At 44.8% G+C, this 24,522-nt stretch overlaps 1 protein-coding gene across 1 annotated transcript; it reads right to left on the bottom strand.

Moving 5' to 3' along the window:
* On the bottom strand, positions 1-24,228 carry PXDC1 (PX domain containing 1). The gene is made up of 5 exons (XM_036378926.1): positions 23,772-24,228; positions 10,888-10,979; positions 10,484-10,601; positions 7,655-7,766; positions 1-1,657 (listed from the first exon to the last, which is right to left on the bottom strand). Exons 1-5 carry the CDS (start codon positions 24,025-24,027, stop codon positions 1,540-1,542), a joined length of 696 nt encoding a protein of 231 aa, XP_036234819.1. The 5' UTR covers positions 24,028-24,228; the 3' UTR covers positions 1-1,539.
* Between the last annotated feature and the right edge of the window lie 294 nt (positions 24,229-24,522).

The following is a 24,522-nucleotide window of genomic DNA, read 5'->3' as shown; positions in this document are numbered from 1 at the left end:
TGTACTGAAGGTGAGTTATATTTTATTTTATTTCATTAAAATATATTTTAAAAACATACTGTGTAAAAGAATTAGGATTCTCAATAATTTAGTATTTACATTAACAAATTCTGCTTGACTGATATTCTATAGATAGAAATGAAAAGTCTGCGGAAGGGAATTGTATCAGCTTCTTCAGGACCAAGCAAGCCTCTTGTCCAAGAAACATGTCCAAAAATGCATTTCTTTCCATTTCAGTCCCTTCAAAATAATATTTGCAACAGATGGCAAAAAGCTCAATGAAAGGTCATGCTGGTGAGTGTTGAGCACTCACAGTGAGAGCCGGGAATTCAGGGTGCTCTGCAAGGGAGAGACTCCAAGGAGACATTAACATTGCACTGCTCAACAGTCAAGAGGCTGCAGGGTCCAATCCCACTCCTGCTGCCACTGTCCTATCTCTGCTGAAATCCACGGCATTACACAACAAGGAGGCCTGCACGTTGCTCCTCCAGGCCGATCTCAGAAAGCTGGACAACCTCCTTGAGACAGGGTGGAAGTGGAGAGACTGTTTTTCCTACCACTGTAGGAACACTGCAGCTTATCATTCTTTTTCAGTCCAAACACAACATAAATCTCAGTGTCTTCCTTCCCATCCTCTGGGAAGAAATATGCATAGGGAATTATCTCTCTGATGTAAACATCTGTAAGCACCATTCACATATGCTGGTCCACATGAAAAGAAAAAATATTATCAAAGTGCCTGCCATAGCATTGACCCTTCTTAGTAGAGCAGCTCAGCTTTCCCATTGGCTTTCCAGACTTCTGAAATCATCTGGGTACCCAAACATCATGCACAGCTCATTGCATTGCTAGTTGCTGTCTGCTTTACTATTCCAGGAAAGAGCAGTTGCCCTTCCAGTGATTATACAAAAGCCCATGATTAAAAGAAGTAAAGCTGTCAGCTCGTGTGTTCTGTGTCCTGGAGGCACTCAATGGTATTTCTGACATCTCGTGTAAGGCACCAATCATCTGGTAGCTGAGCAAAAAGCGACCCACGAGACCTCCATTAAGCAACTGCAGAGGGAACTGACAAAGTTCAGCTGGTTTGCTTGTCTTCTTGCTTACAAAGCATAAAAAGTGTGGTCACGCCATCCAAGGAAGTTTCTGGTGGTATCCTAAAAGGGGAACTCAACTTGCACCACAAGGAGCACGGGTGACTTGTGCCTGCTTCAGCACAAGTTTCTGACAGCTGTGTGAGAGTGGCAATTCCCACAGACATAGCAGAGATTTCCTTGATCCCCAGGAAGCTTCTGCTGCCTTGCTTTCTCAGAAAGTGAGTTTGTTGTCAGCAGCAAAGCAGATACCTCCTCACAAGATGTCTCCGTAACGCACAACAGAGGACCACACCTACAAAACCAGCTTTGTGGCGCTCTTGCTGCAGCTTCCCTGCTGTTGGTGTTGTCTGCACAGCCTCATTCACAGAGATGCAATGCCAGAGATAGCAGAACCTATGGATGAAGAGGTTGGCTGGATGCTGGCTAGCTGCACCCCTGAGCAGCCTCAGTCCAGAATGTCAGTCTCAAATGGGACCAGGTGGTAGTATGTCAAATTGGTGACATAAGCTGTTGGATCATCACTGTCTTCCAGCTCTGAGGTAAAGTCACTAACACTTTCAAACCTAAGGAGAGATGAAAAAAAAACCACCAAAAGGCATTAAGTCATTTAGAAAATCAAAGGAATTGGGGAAAAAAGTCCTAAGGGAGTGGAAGAAGCACTTGGAGCTGATTTCATCCACACCTCCTTCATCTCTGGTACTCATGTGTTTATGACTAAACCATGGGCCAGTGAGAACCATGGTGAATGCAAGCAATTAATCTTGTCACCCCTGACTTTCAAAGCTACTAGTGAGGAAGGAAGGAAGAAAGCAGCAAGTGAGTCTTGTAAGAGTGAATCACGCGGTTGAAGTCCACATCTTTCTATTTTGTTCCCACAGCATGTGTCAACAACACATGATGCCTCAATTGTCACATAAAAGTGAAAAAGAAACTGCTTTTATTTCACATCTGAATTTGGACTCAGTCTTTCACTTCACAGGCACCTTCTCTGGGTTTAGCTTTTTAATAGGCCAAGTGTCTAACATAGGAAGGAAAAAATGACTAGGGTGTCCTTCTTCCAGAGTCTAGCTGTACTTCCTATGGTACAAGGTTTAGATTTTAGACAATCAAAGAATCTACAAATATAAAGAGGTTCCCAAATTTAGTTTCACTTGTTTTGGTATTTTCCTCCCCACTTCCCAACAACTGTTTCATAACCTGCACTTTTGCAAGAATTACTTACTGTCTCATACCAACTCCCAACCAGAAGGCATCGAGCTGTTAAAACCTACACTTCTCACAGTTACACATTCCCATTTCAAGAAGGCTTGAATTTCTGCAGTGAGAAACATTATCTTCTTCCTAGATAGCCTAACAGTTAAAGGCAGTCACTGCAGGCCAAGGACTAAATTTCACCTCAGTTCTAAAAGGGGTTTGAAGAACTGTAACGTTTCTTTTTCTCAAATTCTCTCTTTAATATTTTGAAAGAAATTTCATTCATTATGACAGAGTGAGAAATAAATGGAAGTAGAAACTGAAAAATTGTACAAGATGGAAAAAGAAATTCTAACCTAGCTCTCACTTTTAGCACGTGTCTCTAACACCTTTATCAGCTCAGCTGGCCTACTGAAGCTCTCTGAATGACAGATAAACAGATGAGCCTAAAAATAATTAATACTTAAAACTGCATCTCATCTATACATGAACTAATTAGACTCTTTAGATAAGTGAAACAACTGTGGACATCCCTCTAACCTCACCCTAGAGGGTGACTTAAGAGCTGAGTATTTCAGAGGACCTGAAGAAGGGTGGCAGGGCAAACAAACAGATAAGTCTCCCACTCCCATCTCTTCCCAAAATTTTATTTAGAACTATCATGGGTTATAGAATAGCCTGGTCTATACATTCTTCAACATATGGCCACAAGTTCTGTCTTTTCCATACTCCTTCCTGGTCCTTCTCATCTCTTTTTTTTTCAACTATGAGAGTCAAAATAGAGAACATTTTTTTGAGCAGAAACTCACAGATTTTCTCCTGCAGTGCTGTGGCTTTGCTCTTCACTTTAAATGAAACAGCAATGAGACTGAACTTTCAGTGTTTATTACCCTCATTCCTCTAGTCCCTCCAGGCTGTTTACTTGCCTGCGTGTGTGGGAACGAGTGCACAAGGGAGTTGACTTGGTATCTTGAAAATACTCCACAGATCACGTTGTGCTGTCTTATGGACTGCAAGTGATCCAGAAACAACAGATTATGAAATACCAGTGGGGCAGATAGAGTGAAGAAAGCAGAAGAGGAGTCAAGAAGGCTATTCAGATTCGGCTCTGTTTCTCTTATCAGCATAAAGCTACATTATTACATCTGAAAAGTCCCACAGATTTTGTGGCTCTCCAGCCTCACTGATAGGTTACTACAAGCAGAATGTGAGGAGCAAAGCAGTGGACATCAGATGCTGTGGTTAAGCAGAAAGCTTTTATTGCCACCAAAAATGAAGTGTGTGCACAGCAGTCTGCAAAGCACTGCATTGGAGTGCTCACACAAAACCAAACTCAATAAACCAGGACTGTTTACCACAGTCAGAAGCTGTGTATAACACCAACAGTCAAAATGCTTTTGTGCTGTTACCAAGAGCCCTTTCTCTTAAAATAAATTCTGCAACTCTACTTTGGACCTTCAGATTCCTAAATGCCTGAACTGCTGCCCTTATTTTTTTTTCCTCTAAGTACGTTGACAGACACACTGTCTTTTGCAAGAGCCTAATTATTGTGGTGTAAGACAAAATTCTTTATCATTTTAATCTATTTGGTAGCCTTTCACAAGTAGTGTTTTCCTGGGCTCAGTTTTGGGGCCAGTCCTGTTGAATATCTTTATTAATGGTCTGAATCTGGGAGTCAGGTGCATCCTCAGTCAGTGTGCAGATGACACCAAGCTGAGCAGGAGTGCCAATGTGCTGGAGGCTAGGAAGGCTTTCCCAGAGGGATCTGGACAGGCTGGACTGATCAGCTGAAGGCACTTGTATGAGCTCCAACAAGACTAAATAATGGGTCCTGCACTTGTGTCACAACAAGTGACCCCATGTAGAGCTATGGATTTGGGACAGAGTGGCTGTAAAACTGCCTGGCAAAAAACTACCTGGGGGTGCTGGCCAGCAGTGGCTGAACAGGAGCCAGTGTGTGCCCAGGTGGCCAAAAAGGCCAAGGGCACCCTGGCCTGTATCAGAAATAGTGACCAGCAGGAGCAGGGCAGGGATTGTCCCCCTGTACCCAGCACTGGTGAGGCTGCACCTTGAATCCGGTGTCCAGTTCTGGGCCCCTCAAGCAAGAAGAACATTGTGGGGCTGGAGCACACCCAGAGGACAACGGAGCTGCTGAGGGGTCTGCAGCACAAGTACTGATGAGAAGTACCTGAGGGAGCTGGGGGTGTTTAGCCTGGAGAAGAGAAGGCTCAGGGGAGACCTTGTCACTCTCTACAGCTGCCTGAAAGGAGGGTAGCAAGGTGTGGGGTTGGACTCTTCTCCAGGCAACAAGTGACAGGGCAAGAAGTAAGGGCCTCAAGTTCTACTGGGGAAAATTTAGATTAGATATCAGGAAGAATTTCTTGACTGAAAGGGTTGTCAAGCATTGGAACAAGCTGCCCAGGGAAGTGGTTGAGTCACCACCACTGGAAGTATTTAAAAGATGCACGTATCATAGAATCACAGAATGGTTTGTTTTGGAAGGGACCTTGAAGATCATTTAGTTTCAATGCCCCTGCCATTGGCAGAGGGACACCTTCCACTAGGTCAGTTTACTAAGACCCCATCCAGCCTGATTCTGAATGCCTCCAGGGATGGGGAATCCACAACCTCGGGAACTTGTTTCAGTATCTCATAACTCTCATCTAAAGATTTTCTTCCTAACAGCTAATCTAAACCTACTCTCCTTCAGCTTAAGGCCACCCCCCTTATCCTATCACATGCTCCCATGAAAATTCCCTCTACATCTCTCTTGCAGGCCTCCTTCAGGTACTGGAGTGAATTTGCCAAAAAGGCAGTTTATCCAATGCCACAGACTCTGCTGCTGGCCTAGAAGACAGAAGTGGAAACAGTCTTTGCAGAGAAAGGTACCTCTGTAACAAAACCAAACCATGAGTTCAAATGCATTTATTTACCTCCTTTTTCTTTCAAAAGGACTTCAGACTACACTCCAAAACCACACACAAAAGGACTAGTTATGCCACATGGATACTGAGCACACTGGCTTCACTATAGTTTACAACAGTGTGGTGTACTGCCAACTAAAATCAAAAAGAAAACGAAGGAAGCAGAAAAGACCTACTTCAGAACAACAGAGTAAGCAACTGAAATTTGGAAAAGTGCTGTGATTTCTTTTGCAACAAGTATGAGACTTTTCAGACGATGGATCACTGGGCAGGTAGTTCTGCAGGCTATAGAGCTAACCAGTATAAGGAATGAGCACTTCCTGCTGAAGCTTCAAGCAGTTTTTCCCAAAAAATACAGGTTTGCTCTGCAAAATGTCTCATTCAAGTCCATCAGCAGCCAAAACCCAGAAGTCATAAAGAGTTTAATGCAGCTGAAAGGAAAAAATTCCCATCTGAGGATATCAAGTCCACAAGGAATTAAGTCTGATTTCAGGGTAGAACACACCATAAATCCAATTTTACTGAAACCGAAAGGGAGCAGCAGAGGATTTGAAAGATTTTAAAGTTTCCTTTCTGGGCTAATAACATACATTTAAACCAACAGCATAGAAAATCTCTGCTTTTGTAAAAGGTTCAATTTTTACAAAACAGCTGTGCTACACTGGTTCCACTATCTTCTAGCTATTATGTCTTGGCTATAAAATACAGCTGCAGGATGGGAAAATTTAGGGCACTGTATCAAACACAGATTGGAAATTTATTAACTTCTTGACTCTTGACTTCACATCCTTTGGAAAGTTAAACTAAGTCAGGCTGCACAAGATCAGGCTGTTACCCTGGATTAATTTCTTCTACCACAGTTTATGGGAAACTATGCCTACCATTCAGTTTTTGTCACATTAGTATTTTCTGACCTTAACAGTCTCTGACTTCAATGGGATGATAGTTAGATGATTGTAGTTTCTGATCCCAGGCTGGTAAGTTTTGCTTGGGCTGGAGCACATTTTTAAAATCAAAACTAGCTATAAATATTTTTTAAATAATTTTTTTAAAAGAATCAAAGTAAGGCAGGAAAAGGCTTTCTTTGGTAATTTTCCTCTATAATTTGTCATTCTCAGTACAAAGAGTGATCCACTGTGAACTATAAAAATTTTAATTTCCAGGTATTGGCCTTACAGAATTACCTCTAGTGTGCCATTTCAGCCTCATTATTACAATCTTATAAGCTTAAATGCTGTTAGCAAGGTCAAGATTCCAAACACTAAGTGATAAGTTAATAAAAAGACTTCAAGAAATTACACTCGAGTCAGACATACTCTCCAGCCTCTGACAAAATGTTGCCAAGCTCTAAACCTTATTACAGACTGGCATTTCAAATATGACAAGACAGATCATTGCATTCAAAGATAAAGGCTCCATTAGTCTTTCATTATCCTCTTTCCTTCATTCGACTGCTCTAATGAAAAAGTAGGTCAACATTTCTCATCAAAAATATTGAAATGGTTCATTACCTGAAGCTCATTGAAATATCAATCACCTGATATAACAGAAATCTGTAAGAGCACATTTCCATCAATACCCATCTGTGGATACAGTCACTGGCTTAAGACCTACATGTATCACAGAATGGTTGGGGTTAGAATGGACCTCTGGAGATCACTCACTCCAACCCTCTGACAAGGCAGGGTCACCCAGAGCAGATGACACAGGAAGATGTCTAGGTGGGTTTGCATCTAGAATGCCCCCAGAGAGGGAGACTCCATGACCTCCCTGGATAGTCTGTTTCAGTGCTTTGCCATCCTCAACGTAAAGTTCTTCCTCATGTTGAGATGGAACTCCTTGTGCTTTATTTTACGCCCATAGAAGCCCTCCTGGTTACAGGTTTCTGACCCCAGAATACCTATGTGCATTAGGAAGCAGAACTGCCCAATGAAACCAATCTAACTTGCCTTTTCCCTAAGGATATACACATGCTACCAAGTCCCAGTTGTGCAGCTGCTCACCTTTGTTCAGTTTTTGACCTTTCAGGGATGTGTTCCCCTCTGAGGACAGTGTTTTGCTTCCCAAACATCCTACTATCCTTTGTAGCAGAATATGACATTTGTTAGGCTGTTTGAGTTTCCAAGCTTGGGCTCAAACCTGGTCTCATCACAGTCATGAGAGAAAGATATAATTCTGTTCTCCCTTTGCAGCACCCCTATGGCAACCTCTGTTCTTTTTTCATACACAGAGGATTGATCACTCTGGGGTCAATCATTCTCCTTTTTTCCCACTTTAACAGGAAATTGCTGTGAAGTGTTAGCAATCAGGCCCAGTAACCTTTAACCAGTCAGGATGACAGCTGTACCAGTCTTGCTCTTAGGCAGACAGTAACATTTTTCTAGGGGGGTGGGAAAGCTACAGTGAAGGTGACAGCATTGCTCCTGCTCAAACCCCACTTACAAATGTTCTGCTGAATCTACATCCAGGTGCTTCTCTTTTCCATTAGGTATACTGTGGTCAATGACTATTGTTTCAGTGTTGGCTAAACAGAATCCATTTGATCTCATGATTTCTGTTGGGAGAAGAAAGAAAACAAGATTAAAAAAAAAAGCTGGAAAACAACTGTATATCATATGTAATTGACATGGCTATGAACTGATATGTGCATAGGACATTGAAAATCTGCACAGGAAAGCAGGAATGAAGAGTTGGTTTCACAGCTTCTTAAATCTGCAAACTGACAGTGCTCAAGTAATTTTATTCACCTAACCAATTAATGACACAGAGCATCTGAAGCAACTACCACTACCAAATCATAATTGTATTTTTCTCAGACAATGCCAGGCTTAAGCAAAAATAAAAAAACATAACAAGGGAAATGAAAAGTGACCTTACAAGTTAATTCAACCTCTAAGATGTATAAAGAAATATCATGTTTTACACTGCCCTTGATACTGCTTATTTGTTTCTAACTGTGTTAGAAGCCTCCAATACAGAATATCTAAAATTTACACCTAATTCCACTGACTTACTACCATGGGGAGAATTGATAACTAAAGAACAGTATCTGATGTGAATGAGAAGTTTATCCACATCTGTGCTCTATGGAAAATCAAACTAGGCAAGTCACAAGGATTTCTTTTGAATAAATGCACTTTTCAAAAAAAATCAGCACTGACTTAAGTAGGATAACTCTTGATCTGCCTCAAGACCCTGTGTTACAGCCTTGCATTTTCAGCAAAACAACAAAAAAAAATTAGTCTGTGGCACAAAATATGGCTGGCAGAAAACAACCAACAAATTTCATCTATATATACAGTTCAAGCAATGAACAGGAGATGAGGAATGAGAGAGGAGGTAACTTTTTTTTAACATTACATGTGCCTGCATTAAGGTAAAGCCAATACTCACTTTGAGACTCATCTTTGACTTTCATTCCGTGTTTCACTGCAGCTCATTTTAGTAGAATACATTTGGGGGTTGTGAAAACATTGAACCCCAGCAGAATCACACTTCACATGACTCATCTTGAGCCATCATTGTATGATTGTTAAATAAGATTTACACCAAAAATTCAAATTCAGCTTTCACCTTAGAGGGCAGCCCTTTCTCTCTTCTCCATCACCTACCACTCTGAGCAGCACCTTTCAGGGAACAGTTTGTTTTTTCAGAGAATACAAAACATTTTTGCCTGCTTTTCCAAGACTGAGAGCCAGGTAGAGAGCTGCACTATGAGTAACAGGAATGTCAGTATTTTCCTAGTGTCCTTGATTTGACCTAAGAGTTACAGCATTTCACTGCTGCATTAACTGCTTTACTCATTATCATTTACTGCCATCTACTGACAGCGCTGCCAGACACTGATCCATTTCCATTGTGCAACATCCAGATGAGGCAAATATCAATTAACATCAAATTTCCACCTATGTTCTTAGCATTAATTGCAGCAATCACTTGAATGATGAAATTAATTACCACAAGATGCTTCTGGATAGCTGCATAGGTAGGAGAATCTTCCTCCAGTTAATGAGGTATGACTTGTCACTACCAACAATTATTTAGAATTAAAACATGCTATTACTCAGCTGAGATAGTTAGTTTTGTTAGTACCAAAGAAAATTGATACCAGCTCTTTGCAATATCATAAACCTTGGAGGACTATGTAGTATTTCACTTCAATTAACTGTAAATAAGCTCTTCTGGTGACACAAAACCAGGAGTTGGCACTAGGTTTAAACAAAGTGTTTCAGTATAGAAATACAAAACCAGGCACACCAGAAGCTCACAGACTTTTTGGCAACAGCAGAAGTAGCAGATGAAGAGGGGAAAGGCTAAAAGAATAGGCAAGGATAGGCTCTCCGCTTTACCCACTAGCAATCTGTGGTTTAGAACTTCCTATGTCTCCACCTGTGACAGGTTTCAATGCACTTGTCCTCCACTTTCCTGTCTAATTCCCTTTTGAAGTCACTTCTGCTTTCAGTTCCACCCTATCCTATGACAGTGAGTTCCACTCCTTAACTATGCTTTGTATGGAAACAAAACAATATTATAACCTTTCTTTTGTTTGTTTAAAGCCTGTTGTCTGTCAATGATATTGGATAACCTATAGCTCTTGTTTCAGAAGAAGTACAGGGTAATTGACCTCCTTCTATTCACAGTTTTGTGGACTTCCATCAGACATACCAGTCTGTCATCTCATCTCACAGGTGAAGGTGTCCTTCTTTAAATAACCCCTTACTTAGACAAGCTGTTCAACAACTTGAGTCCTCGCCGTTTATTTGTATAATTTTAAATTCTATTATATCCTGAGATGAAGAAACCAAAATTGTGCATATTGTATTCAAGAGGGCGCTATGCTCCTCTCCTCTGTTTCCTTCTCCTTTCCTAATAGTGGCACTATGCTCCTCTCCTCTGTTTCCTTCTCCTTTCCTAATAGTACCTAATATTCTCACTGCTGATATTGCCCATTGCTTGGCACCAAGCTTACCCTTTCACAGAACTGTATCAATAGCCTCAAAATTTTCATCCATATGTGATGATGTGCAGTAAGGACTGCATTTTCCTCACATTCACTGCTTTGCATTTGTCAGCCTCCCATTTCACCTGACACTTTATTGCCTGAATGCACCTTGCACAGTATTACAAGGAAAATTATATGCTCTGTATCACAAAGCACTATTGAGAACTACATTTTGAATTGTTGATAGAGAAATAATAATGGGAACAGCAAATAAAGTAATTTTCATTCTTCAATTCTTGTGTCAACTGCAGGTAGATAACAATTCTTACCTGATATTTTAACTGGACTTTGAAAGCTTGGCTGAATTTTATGGACATTGTCATTTTTTAGAACTTGGTCCAAAGGAGATCTCTCAAAGAACGTGAGGACAACTTCAGACCTTGAATACTTAAAAACAGAGAAATAAAAACAGACATCCATTTTTAACCAGTAGTTTGCTTTGTCCCTCTTCTCCATTTCCACCCCTTCATAGTATGACAAGAAGACTTATAATAAGTGACAGCTTGGAGGCATCATTACACAGTTCTGGCACTCAGCATTTCTCCAAGTTACTCAATAAATTGCTGCTTCTTTCAGAGTTTGGCAAAGCCCATCACATTCTAATCTGCATGAGACTGCATGTCACCATGACGGAGGAGTCAAGCTGGGCTAAATTGGAACTTGGCTTACACACCTTCCAGGGCATGTTTATAATAGTCTTCAGAAGCTTTTCCACTTCATTAAGTCTGGCTTCTATATCATGGGCTTCTTTTATTGTGATGAGCCCTAGAAACAAAGTAAACAGATAATAAGCATAAACAAAAGCTAACTTAGGCACACTTTAGCAGCCAGAAGCAGCCCCTAAGGAAGATGTGGAACAACCTCAAATATGCCTTCCAGAAATGTCTTTTAAACCAACTGATGATAAAGCATGCACCCCAAACTGAGGTGGGTGTAGTTTACAAGCAGAGTTGCAAGCCTGACACAAACTCAGCTGTTTATGACCATATGTAGGAATTGCAAGACAAGCAGAAGTAGAACCACCTACTCCCTCACCCACAGTTTCACCACACAGCATTCCCAGCAGTGATAGTTAAACAGCCCACTTTCTGCTTCCAAGAACCATTATTCATCCCTTTTTTTTTCTGAAAATAAAAAGCAAAAGAAAACCCAAGAAAACCAAAAGACACTTCCTACAGATAAGAGGGAAAAAAATAAATACAAGCTAAACAAAAGGCTTTGAGAGCAGTTTTGTATTTCTCTGACTGTAAGCCCCAGTGAGTGGTCCAAGGAAAATTTGTCAGTATCATGTTTTTCAAGTGCAAGATAACTGTTAGGATTTTTTTTTCATCTATTCAGTCACTGAATTATCACAGTGCTGCAGAAGGGATTAAGACCAAAATTTCACTGCCAATGTCCTGAATGATGCATTTCAATGCAATACAGAATTGCTTGGTATGGTGATCTCAAACACTGATACCATATTTTGTACGTATAACCTGCAGGACATCTCTAATTTTCCCCTCCTCCAGCAGACTGAAGGAAATACAGCACAGGCTGGTTGCATGTATGGGGCATAAGAGAAGTAAATCCCAAAATCTCATATCCCTATAGTGAGCCTTTTATTGCTGATATTTGCAACCTACTTTTTCTAATCAAATCATCATTTAACTTCTACATTTGTGCATCTTTTCCAAGGAGCAGGATACACCCATGAAAATGAAATACCTAAGAGAAATTATTAAATATAAGAAGCCACAATAAACAAACAAACAAAAAAACCAAACAAAAAGCTGGAACAGGAAAAGACACAATCAATTAGAACCATCAAAATTAAAAATCTGCAAAGCAGTCTGTGAGAAAGCACTTCAATATACTACATTGTGTTAAAGTAAGTTTATCTGCATCTTCCTATTCAAAAGACAAACATAGAGCCATCAAACATGCAGAGTATGGGAACAGCATCTACAAACAGTTTCAGTCTGCACCAGTCCTCGTTGTTTGCTCCCAACGAGATACAATCCCACAAAACTTTCCAAACAAAAGTGTGACTTGGAAGCTGTCAGCTCTCCTCCAGTTACAGCTCTAAATAAAACAGAGATTGTCTCCAAAGCAACCAGGTTTACTTGACAGTTGTCCCACAAAAGTCCCCTGTTTGTATAAGCCTTTCTGTTGCTCAAAAGTCCTTCATTTTACCTGTTTTTTCAGCACGGCTATCCCCTCACCCAGGTACAACTCGCCCCCTCTCCTGACAGCAGAGCAATGCACACCAGCAGCCGTATAAGGGAGGTGCTGTGTGTCTTGCTTTGGCTGGTGTACACTACAGTCAGGTAGCTTTGCTTAGAAATTCTCTGAAAGGCTGTAAATGTGAATAAACTCATCTGCATGGGTCCACAGACTGCATAGTAGCTAGGCTGTGCTTGACATTACAGACCTGAATTGCATTCCAGCACCCTTCGTCATCCTAACTATGGGGTGCAGGCTGGGTGGATTTGCTTGGCCCCTCCACAAATAGTTCCCATCCCACATTTGGATTGAGTTCAGATTTTTCAATGAAAGGGCTGTCATTTTCCCTAAAAGAAAGAAGAAGCTGCCAATGGCCCCACAGCTCAGACACCCATCCCACAGCAACACACTGCTGGCCATGCTGCAGTCCACATCAAAAACACAGAGAAAACAGAGCCAGCCACCCTGGTCCCAGCTGCCATGGGGTGCTGCTCCACTTCTCCTGCTGGTCTTGATCCATTCTGCATAAACACTGATATAGTCAGAGCAGAGACTGCCCAGCTGTGGCTCCCACCTCACTGCCAATCCACCAGGGATTCAGCTTTCAGCTGCTCCCTCTCCAATCTGCCCTGGATCTCGGACCATTTCCCAGATAAGCATGCACTGTTGGAACTAGTATTTTACCAGGAAGAGGGATAAATTCAAACAAATGAAGATATTCAGACTGGGAGGGGGAGAAAAAGAAAAAAAAAAACCCAAACCACCTCGGCAACAACCCTGAACATTCATCCCATGAGGAAAAGCAGCCAAGTGGTCAAGACTTCTCTCATTAGTAATCAGGGAAAGCATCTGCAGCTCCACATGGTCTTTTTATGCTTCACCAAGAAGTCAGACAAGGCTGTCAGCCTGTTGCACTGTCACAGATCGCCCCGTGGGAGGTTTTACAGCTTCTTGCATTCACAAGGAATTTCCAGCCCTGGTATATTATCTCCTTCCACCTCTTGGAAAGACACCAGCCATGCAAATCCACACTCCAACCTGGAAACTGGCACAGAAAACTTGTAACATCTGACACCATAAAAGTGTTTCTTACTGAGGCTTTCAGTAATATCAAAACCAAAAAGCAGACAGCGTAGGAAGGAGGGTGATACATTGATACATCTGCCTGGACAGCTTCCTATATATGTGCTCAGTGATTGCAGATGTGCAGCTTTGGGACGTAAGGCTGCTGACCTTAAATGAATTCCCCATACAGGGAGTTCAGTTTGGCCAGGCTAAAGCCTTTATTTTCATACATCTGCAACCCAAACAAACAGAAACCACTTGACTGGCCTTATATACATATAATTAAGCCTCTAATTTCTTCTGCAATTGTCATGAAGTTTGTAAGGCCCCCATTTATCTTAATTCTACAAGTCTCTGTTTTTAAAAGTTAACAGATGCTCTTGTGGTTTTCAGTTAGTCATAGACCATGATCCCACAACCTCAGAGTGCTCCCAACCACACAGCCACGCTGACCAGAGAGAGGCCCTGCCTGCCCAAGCAACCAGGAGGAGTGGAGGTCCTGGTCCTTCCTTTCCATCTCTTTCAGCACTCTCTAACTGGCTGCTGTCATCATCCACAGTACCAAAGTGCACGAGGAACACTGGGGTTTCACAAGGTAAAGTCTCTGGTGTCAACACTGGCTTAAGGTGCTCCCACCCTCCCCTGCACCTCATTTCCTCTCCCACACCACAACACAGAGCTGCTTCTGCTTTGCTAGCACAATTAGGTGAGCAGCAGGGAATACTTCAAACCACTCCTGTCAAAGGCTTCACCTCAGGAAACCCCAGACTCCACAGAAGAAGCAAGAGACTGCAGGCAAGGATGCCCCATCCAAGCTCCTTTCTCACCCAGGCACTATATTAAGTTTGAGCAGGAGCCAGAATTTGTGTAAAGAAGGGTCACAGAACCTCACCCAAGTTTCCAGGCCTATCCTTCACTTTGTGGGTGTTTCTCCTTTGCCTGTGTTCTTTCTCCTGTTTGGAAGATTTGTCAAGGCAGAAAGAAAGAGGGAAAAAAAAAAAGCCAGAGACTGATGTAGGATCTCCAGACACTGGAAACGCCTGAACAAACAGACACACAGACATGCCAGCTGACACTGCAGACAGAGCCCAGCACCCCCACCATTCATTAACCCTGACACAAATGCACCAAAATGTGGATGCATCTGAAGTGTGAGGGACCCCCTGGCCACATATATAGCATCTGTACAGCAGCCACAACATGTCCTGAGGCTGTTGTCTCTGCCCATGGGCCATAAACACATGTCTAGCCTGTATTTCCATCTGGGGCTTTTACTACCCAAGAAACCTTACTTGGTTTGATATAAAATAAAAATAAGATACTAGTAAAGCAGCCAGTATCTTGGAACCAGTTGTGCTTTCTTCACTTGCTCAGTCATGCAACAGAGCTGAACTCAGAGCTGGGAAATTTGTTAGTGAGGTCATGGTGAAAGGCTGTTCTCATGCCTTTTTCTCAGCTCTGTCCCTTGTCTGGACTGCTAATGGAAAACATGCACGAACTCCTCCCAGGAAAACTTTGCTCTCTGTCTTGTTACCTATCCTGTACTTGGACAATTAGCTGCTATTTCAAGTGATTTAAATGCTATAAACACCTATGTGTTTACAATATAAACCCTATATATAACCCCCGATAAACTGGGGTCCTCCTGGCTCCATTTTTTGCCACAAACCCTGCTGCCAAATACCACAAACTTGTAAGATTCCTTCACCCTGCACAGAGGGGAGCCAACAGGCTGGGTTACAGGAGGGATGATACTGCCTAAACCAGTGTGGCACTCACCTGTGCCTGGGAGACTGCATTATTTTTATTATGTAATCAGTGACCTCATTCAATCCTTTTGACATTTTCTCAACCCCTTTCCAGACAAAGAGCCCCGGGCAGAGTCCTTAAAACTGGAAAGGATTTGCTTTCTGTTTCAGACTAAGCGTAAGTAACAACTCTGCACAGAGCAACATGTGTCTGGAAAAGTATGGCACAAGCAGCACCAGAAGCCTGCAGCTTTCTTCCTGCCCTGGCTCCCTGGTGCCGGGGCAGCTGCAGGAGGCTGGGAGAGCAGACCAGCAGCTGTGTACCTGGCACGCTGGCTCACAGTGTGGGAGAGGGGCCCAGAGCTGCACACAGGCAGGAAACGAGCTCAGCAGCAGGGGAGAATGAACAGGGAGCCAACTCCTGATGTAAACACACAAGCCTTGGTAGGGCTGTCCTATTACTGCTGTGAGCCACCAAATGTGCAACTAATGACAATCTGAAAACCACAGATAATGCACCCCATGTTTCTACCACAGGAAGCAGGACAGGAATTGCAGCATGTGCTTCATGGCTCATAATGAAATCACAGAGCAGTCCTGACAGTCAGCATACACAATGAGCATTGTCTCAAAAATCCTCTAGTGCCCTCCAAGGAAGAGTAAGTTCATGCCCAAGTCAAGTATGTATCTGTAATGTCATGTCAATGACAACAACACACAGAAGTCTGTTTCTCTGGAGATGTACAAGTCACTATGTATACGTAATACCAAACTGCGGGCAAACCCCATCTCTCCAGTCTGAAGGACTGCACATCATGTTTTTGGTCAGGACAGGAGTAAGAATGTCCAAAAGATACCCTATTTTCTCAAAATCAGTTCTATACATGCAGGAAGCTGAACAAGAAGCCAAGGTGTACTTTCTGAAGATACATGCAAGATAGAATGCCAAGAGTGCTAAATGCTGTGTGTTTCATGAAGATTAAAGTTGCATTGAAACCCTCTCATTTAATTGTCTTTCCATTCCCTATAGGGAGACTGCAGAGTGGGTATCAAAGGGAAAAAATGAGTAACAAATAAATCCAGAGAGAAACCCTACTGTGTTCTGCTAATCTACACTGCAAGAAAGATTTGAGGCTTATAGATTTAAATCATGAGTCCATTCTTCTCTCTTTGCACAAGACTCCAAGCAGCAGTTAGGGATTTCAAATCTTTAGGGAAAACATATAAGCTGCCTTGCATGGGAGACTGCTACTTTGCTGTCTCTCCTGACCAGACTTCAAAGGGAGATGTGCCCCTTTTCCCCAGTTACAGCATTCATTACCACTGCAGTGCTAAAACTTTTTTATCCTTTTCCCCTCACTCCTCCTTTCCCTCAGATATGTTCTAAGCCTTGTGCACACACACAATCCAGGATGTAGATGGAGCAATAGAAGGAAGGTCCTAGTCATTAGAGAATAATGTTAAATTAAAGAGTCTAATTTGATTCATCCAAAGAAGGGCCAGGTCCAAACTCAGATCAGGCTGTTAGGGACCACATCTAGACAACTTCTGAACAGACCCACAGACAGATATTCCACAGAAACATGCAGAAACTGAAGCTACTCAGCTGGCACATGGATCAGGGCTGAAAGATGATAGACAACTCAGGCCCATTTTTTCTGCTCTTTTGCTCCTTTGCACTGCTTCCTAACTCCTCCATCTGCTTAACTGGGTCTTCTCAATACCATTTCAGCTGTCATTTTCCCCTGCTTCATGGCCACCATACCTCGCTCCTCCTAGCAGCTGCCAGGTAGGATCCCTCCTCACCCCAAACACTGTTCCCTCAACCTTGCCACCTGGGAACTATGGCATTAGCCACCTCAGGCTGGATTCTGAAAAGGCCAAACCGGCTCCCATTAACGGCTGCCTCCTCTCTGGTGAAGGAAAGAAGGATAAAAGATTGCTAGAAGGGCAAAGGAATACTCAGGGGTATGTAAAGGCAGGAAATGAAAAAAAAAAAACCCAGCAGATGGGAAAGCTTGTTTCACACAACTTTTCTTCAATAACTGCAGAAATAACACCACAGGGATCCCTTAAGTCCAAAGACTTGATAAGATCCAGAGAAGGGCAGATAATTACAGGCAATCAGGGATGTCAGATCTTCAATTACTAGAGACCAGGACTGTCATTTTTTTGTTCTCTGCCTTTTATTTATACTGTCTTCTGGAGCATCTGGTTCTCATCACCAGGGACAGGATCCTAGAGCTAGCTACAGCACTGGTCTGATTTAAGTCTGGCGGCTCTAGCAACTCCTCTTTGATGCCTCTCTCCTAATTCTTCAACCCATCTCTTTTGGGGCGGACACATTTACCCCTTCCCCTTGTGGGGGAGTTCATCCATCTCATGTGACAGGAGTCACTACAGCCTTTAAAAAGGATTTGTTATCAATGCAATATTGCTGACAAGATCTCTCTTGGTGGCATTACTGAGGGAGCAACTAAAAGGACACAGCAGAGCTGAAAAGAAGGGTGGGTGTAGGGAGGTGGACTTTTGACATTTATCACATTGTGCTGCCCTTCTTAAGCTTGATGACAAGGACCAAAATTTTTAAAGAGGTATCAGTACACAAAATTCATGTGAGTCACTCCATATTTTCAGAAGTTCCACAAGGTAGTAGCAAACATATTGAAGATATTAAGATAAATCTGTTTGATGCAGAAAGAGAGAGATCTTTCAAAAGCCTGCCCACACCTTTCTTCTTTTGCAGTTCATATGAAGGAGATGCAGGATGGGGAGAAGTCCTGTCCAAACAACTGTCTGACTGCAATCCCCCAAAGCAAAAGTGACCATGACCTGATGACACTGGCACTCTCGAACACCCATGCAAAGAAAGGAGGCAGGTCAAAAGCTGAGAAACCCAGACCCTCAAGATGATGGGTTCTCCACACATGGTATTATTAGTTATGGGATCTCTCAGGATCTCTGGAATGGAGAATGCACGTTTTGGTGGCAGAACACAGCAGACAGGCTTTCCCCACAGAATTCCCTGTCTTGACGCCTGATGAGCCACAAGAAATAAAAAGATGTCAAAGAAACATGAGATAGGAGTGAACAAAGCAGTCAAAATCTGATGAAAAATGCAAGCTTGTACAACCATTTTTAGTGCTCATTTCTTATCAGGTGAGAGCTGTCATGAAAAACTCACCTCATTTCCATTCCTTTCCACCAAAACCTTCCCTGACACATTGCCTTGGTTCACCACAAAAAGGCAACTTGTGTCTAGCTTTATAACAACACAGTCAGCTCCATTTATCTCCATTATTACAAATGAACCATGAAATTCAGCTGATAAAAGAACAAACCCAGAAGCCATAAACTTAATTTTGGTTATACAGTTCTGCTAGAGCCTGATAACCAAGAGCTGCATCTTTTGTCTGCCAGACAGAAGCTCTGAGCAAGCTCCACTAATGAACTGTTGACAATGTCAACAATGAAAAGAGCACAATAGATGCAGTGTATTTATCTGTATTGTCACAGCACCGAGAAACAGCTGCTGTCTGTGGAAACCACTATGCTGCTTCTGTAGAGCTCCCTCTTCTCATAAATCACATTCCCAGATGGTCTTGTAAACAACAACAACAACAACAACAAAAACGCAGCATATAGAAAACTAAGTTATGAGCACAGCATTTGCAGGCAAACAATGTTCCTGGGCTGGCTCATTGGGAACTGCCCTCTGTGCTGTGCACATCCCTCCAATGGCAGCCCTGCAGGAGCTTCCCTGCACAGGCACTGGGACATGGAAAACAGCTGATCACCTGCTTCCTGCAGGAGGATGTCACCCCAGAGGCAGGCACAGGGCTTGGAGCTAGAGCTCAGCCTCGTCTCTCTGAGGGACTGCTCAGGTCTGCTGCAGGTAAAGTGACTGCTTCTATGCTAGGAAGCAAAATAAAGGTGCAAGGTTTCTACAGGAAATCTCCACCACTACTAGAAAACTTCTATGGATGGACAGAGGTTGAGCACCTGCAAGGTGGAACGGAACAGAGAAGTTCTGCAGAGCCATAAATAACCATGGAGGGCGGCACACCGGTGAGGGAAACCTGGAGGAAAAGAAAAGGAACAGAGAGGAAATAACAGAAAGAAGAGCAAGGGGAAAAAAACCACGACAAAGCAGAATGAGTCAGAGGAGGCATGGAAAGGAGGAAAATGAGAACTTTGGGAAGAGAGGCCCATCTAGTAATAAAATAAATCTGTCAGAGGGCTTCTGATTTGGCAGCTCAGAGTATCAAAGCAGGACCAGGCACTTCAGGTATGTACAATATGAACAGTTACATTGGAGGAGCATCTGAGCCTCTGTCCTGGTAACAAAGGCAACAAACAAGTGCAGAGGAGGATTGCCAGAAACCACCCTGGCACTCCAAAGGCAAAACAAATCCCAGTTTTGAAAGGCTGCTAATGTGCTCTTTTGGCTTCCTTAAGGGGTTGATTTTGCCTGCGCTGAAGTCAGAGGTGAGGGAGGTGTGTGACTGCTGACTGTATTGCAACTGGCTCAAGTTCAAGGATAAACCTTAGATGAGACCTCCTCACAAATGGTATTTAGAGAAAATAGGAAAGGAGGGGGGTGGGGAAAGGAAGAGTCCTTTTCCAGATGTATACCTCAGTTTTGGTGTCTGTTTGGTCTGCAGCAACTATTTCTATTTCCATCAATTTTAAGTCAGCTTCTAAGTCCCTAGCTCTGCCTTTCTCAAGAAAACTGATTTAAATCAAAAGTAGACTTTGCATGGAGAAACAGACAGTTTAGTAACATTAGGCTGTGTTCATTGCAGGAGTGAATGAACCCGTGTTCTCCTGTGATCCTCTTTTGTACATTTACCTAGAGCAAGGGACAGGCAGATTTCAAAGACAAAATACTAGCAAGTTACTGGCAACATCACAGTGAATCATACTTAGTCACCCTGCAGGTATGCACATATCTAACCTTGTTTACCAGCTTCACAGTGAGATGCCTTGTGCTGCTGAACAACCTTGGCCTTTAGCATCAGTGTACATTCCAGAGAGCGCACTCTGCCATGCATTCCTACTAGTTACCAAAGACAAAACTGTGGGAATGCCCTACTCTCCCCTGGGACTTCCCCTCCTCTCATATCTAAGAAAAGGTAAGATGAACAGTCACTGCAGACAGCTACACCTCCCATCCTCTCCTCTGCAATCTCAAAGCACTCAGCAACTCCAGCAAATAAGGAAGGGGAGAGTATTGTGGAAGCTTGTCCGGGAGGATGAGGGGTCAAGAAAGGAATGGAGAGAATGGTTTCCTCATGCTGAGCAAGAAAAGGAGCACACTCCTGCACAGCATGAACTGTCTGCTAAGGCCAGCAATAAAGGTAACAACCAACTCTTTCTAAAATTGCTGACGTTTTTAAAATAACCACAACCTTCGTTTAAAAAGTTAATAACATCAAATAGCTCAAGCTTCCCCTCTCAGTCATATCCCTTAAACGTAACACACTGCAGCTTGACTGAGCTGTAGGATAATGCTAGTCCTTTTAATGCTCCTTAGGCAAATCTGTAGGGACTTTGGAGTCCTTCAATGCAATGCAAACTTGGCTTGCAACACTTTATCACTTCCTCCAGATAAAAGGCACAGCTGATATTCACCTTCTTTCAGGAAGCCCAAGATAAACACTCACATACACATATAAACTCACATACATATGCAAATACATTTGTATGTATATATATAAAAATACACACAAATGTATATGACTAAATGCTAACACACACAAGAATGGGCTTTTGTCAGGCGTTTTTGTTGGGTTAGGTACATTGAGCTTCACTTAGACAGCAAGACATCTGCTTTTAAACATGGCTTAAGAAACCATGCTTACCCCATGAATTTTGTAAAGACTGGACATGCCTCATGCAATCTCTTTTTACATGCAAAGCTTTGCATCACTGTCACTTAGTTAAATGAGATTTTTATGTTTCAACTTTGTCAAGTTATCAGAGGCTGTGACCAGCCAATTTAAAATGTTGGTTTGATGAAGTGTTCTTTAGGCAGAGAAGCATACTCTGCAAAGTAATTTTCTTTAGAGCAGGAGCGGCATAATTTTAAACAGAGAATTGCTGAAATTGTGACGCACACTGTAATTGCTTAGAAACTACTCCTGATTTTTATTCTGCCTCTGTTGCAAAGTTAACCCCCACCCTTTCAACAAGCTAAACAGACCATAATCTACTTATATTAGGTTTCGATTTTTCAAATCCTGAACTGATGCTTTGCTCATTCCCCATTCTACTGAAGGCAGCGTGCCTGTTCCTGAGATAAAGGTAAGCCAAGGCTCCAGGTTTTAGGCAGAGCTTGAGCAACGCAGGCTGAGGATGGTTAATCTTTCCCAGCTGTTCATGCATGAATGGTGTATCTACCTGGGACTGTCAAGTAAAGCCAGTGCAAGGGACCATAATCCCATCTGGCTCAAACCGCACAAATAATGCTTTGGAGAGAAGTGAAATGAGTTGAATACTTTGCAAAAGCTCAGGCAGGCCTTGAGACAGGAGAGGAACCATGCTCGCTTGAGAGAGGTGCTGAGGAATGAGAAGGGCTTTAGGATAAGCAGCAGCTTCTGTGAGTAACCAATGGGAAAGGAGCACTGGGAGGGGCAGCAGGCCAAGGACCGAGTCCATTTACAGCCAGACACAGCACACACCCCAGTCCAGCTGCCAAGCTACTCTTCAGAGCCCCATAAACCCAACAAGAAGGACTACCGGCACCCTGGGACGTCAATTTTTAGTCACAGTGACTCCAGTAGGTGCTGTGCCCTGCAGGCCACAGGCAGGCTTGCTCCAAACCTACCCAGCATCCTGAAAAGCCGTGGCCCAGGTGCCACATACACTTGAAGGCCATGTTACTGAGAATTTACTGCCTCTCAGCACTAGCAAAAATCGCACCCGGGCTAAGAGGTGGGGTCTGGCTTCCGCAGGAACAGCCCCATTCCCAGCCTGCACCCAAGTGGGAGGAGACAGCCCCCCTCCGGCACCCAGCCCTGCGAGCACCTGCCCCTCGCAGCCCGGAGCGAGCGGGGGCTGCGGGGCTGCGGCCGCCCCGGCTGCCTTGCGCCCATCCCCGCCGTCTGCAGAGGGCACTCGGGGCCCGCCAGTGCTGCGGAGCGCCCGGGGCCGGCGGGGCCGGGCCGCCACCTCCCGGCAGCGGGGCCGGGAAAGCACAGAGCCAGGGGACACCGGCGGGGAGAGGGCTGCGGCTCCCGCCACACCAGGAAGATGGACAGGGAAAGGTACGAGCGTTTTAATGCGAGGCACATAAAAAAACCCAAACCAAGCCCACCACTAGAGGTTAGGGATCTGGCAGGAGCATGGAAAAAGACCTGTGTCACTATAAACACCTGTCAGAAAACATCCTTGGGGGGGCAGCCCGGGAGAGATCGCCACTGGCAGGGAACAGAGCTCGCTGTCACACAGGGACGGGCCAGGAATAAAGTCCAAAGGGTTAACACCTCTACGAGCGGTGGACACCCAGTTCAGAGAACAGCAAAACGCAGACCCTCTGCAAGGGGGTCCCACTAGCAAGGTGGGAGCTTGGGAAAACTTTCCCACCCTCTCACAGAGAAAATCAGGCACAGAATATCGGCTTTTGCCCGTTCCTGTCAATCAAATCATTTACGTCGTAACTCAAACAAGTGGGGAGACTGGAAGGGCTAGGCGTACACCCATTTTCAGATGACTGGATGCTCCTCACCACTCTACACACTTGAAATACGTCAGAGTAGAACACGTAATTCTATCTAAAAAATATCCCAACAATTAAACACACCGAACCCAACCCGCAAGACATCTAGGGTGCATCCTGCTTCTGCACAGCAATGCCTGAGCATGGACAACATCCCTCGAGTTTGGTTAATCCACTTCAGAAACTGGAAGAGAACAGACGTCTCTACTAAAGCGCTGTTGCAATTCCCGTTTCACAGAAGTTATGCGAGGAATTATGCCAGCTCCCAGAGTTGCTCCGTCCCCTGGCAAGAGCCGCAGCCCTTTTTTTTTGCCCTCTCCTTGTGGCAAACAACATAGCAACATGCGGAGATTTTCTAGCTACACCCTTTTTCTTGCCAACCACCCCCAGCCCTTCCTCGGGGAGCCCGGAGGCACCGGAGAGGGGCAGCGCCAACGGGGATCCCTCTGTCCCCCCAGCCCAGTCTAGCCCGGAGCCGCGCAGCTGGAGACAGCAGTAGCGATACTGGGGTCACCGTCCTGCGTGGAGCCCTCGGCTCCAAAAGTACAGTCAAAAAAAAAAAAAAAAAAAAAAAAAAAGGAGAAACACAAATCAACATCCCGGGAGGAGTTTCCGACCGCAAAACGCCCCCGCAGTCTTTCTGCCCCCCCCCCGCCCCGTCCGGTTCTCAGCGGCTTCAGCTCCTCAGCCCCTTCCTTCCGCCGAGAGGGACAGCTCGCCCGCCCGTCCTCCCCGGCCACCGCCACCCCGGGGAAGCAGCGGCCGAAACCCGCCCGCCCGCCGAGCACAGAGCGGCAGGGCCGCGGAAGCCGCTCAAACCTTGGAGCAAGGGGGAGCGGGACAGCTCTGGCCGGTCCTCGGGGAAGGAGTCGAGGAGCCGCTTGAAGAGGCGGCCGAGGTCGGAGTAGCTGCGGTGCAGGTAGAGGATGTTGCGGTCCGACCACTCGGTGCGGATCTCGTAGAACTCCTCCTCGTCGCCCCGCCGGCTGATGATGAGCCGCCGGATGCCGTTCACCCAGCAGCCCCGCACGTACATGTTCACCAGCGAGGTGCCCTCAAACACGGCCGAAGCCATCGCGCCGCCGCCCGCACATCCCCCGCCGCCGGCGCAGGGCGAAGCGCACCGCCCCGCGCCGCCGTGGCCAAGTTAAGAGGAGGAGGAGGAGGAGGAGGAGGAGGAGGAAGAAGAGGAGGAGGAGGAAGAGAGAAGGGGGGTGCCACCCGCCGCACGGCCCCCCCGGCGTGGCCCTGCCCGCCGGGGCTGTGTCGCCTCCCGGCGCTGGAGGGAGGATCGCTAGTGCCTCATAGACGGCGGCCCGGGCACCCTGCCCCGCCGAGCCCACGGCGCCGAGCGGGACGGCCCTCACCCCCTCCGGGGCGGGGAGCAGGGTGGCTCGGCCCCTTCTTCTCGGCTCCGCAGGAAGGCAGAGCCCCTCCCGTCCAAAGGCGGGGGGACGCCCCGGCCCCACAGGCAGCGCCCACCCCCTTCGCCGAACCCCGCGGTCCCCGCGGGGCGGGATCCTCCTCTCCCTTCTCGGGACGTTTTCGTAGACACCGCAGACATAACGAG

The sequence above is a fragment of the Molothrus ater genome, chromosome 1, assembly GCF_012460135.2.
Source record: "Molothrus ater isolate BHLD 08-10-18 breed brown headed cowbird chromosome 1, BPBGC_Mater_1.1, whole genome shotgun sequence".
Lineage (NCBI taxonomy): Eukaryota > Metazoa > Chordata > Aves > Passeriformes > Icteridae > Molothrus > Molothrus ater.
The sequence above is the reverse complement of the archived record's forward strand: the minus strand, read 5'-3'. Positions and strand labels throughout refer to the sequence as shown.

Excerpts from the sequence above, each read along its gene's own strand:
- PXDC1 (XM_036378926.1), bottom strand. The coding sequence starts at position 24,027 with ATGGCTTCGGCCGTGTTTGAGGGCACCTCGCTGGTGAACATGTACGTG. Across the intron at positions 10,980-23,771 it reads CCGCTCCCCCTTGCTCCAAG|GGCTCATCACAATAAAAGAA; the intron begins GTTTGAGCGGCT and ends CTTTGTTTCTAG. Across the intron at positions 7,767-10,483 it reads AAGTCCAGTTAAAATATCAG|AAATCATGAGATCAAATGGA; the intron begins GTAAGAATTGTT and ends TTCTCCCAACAG.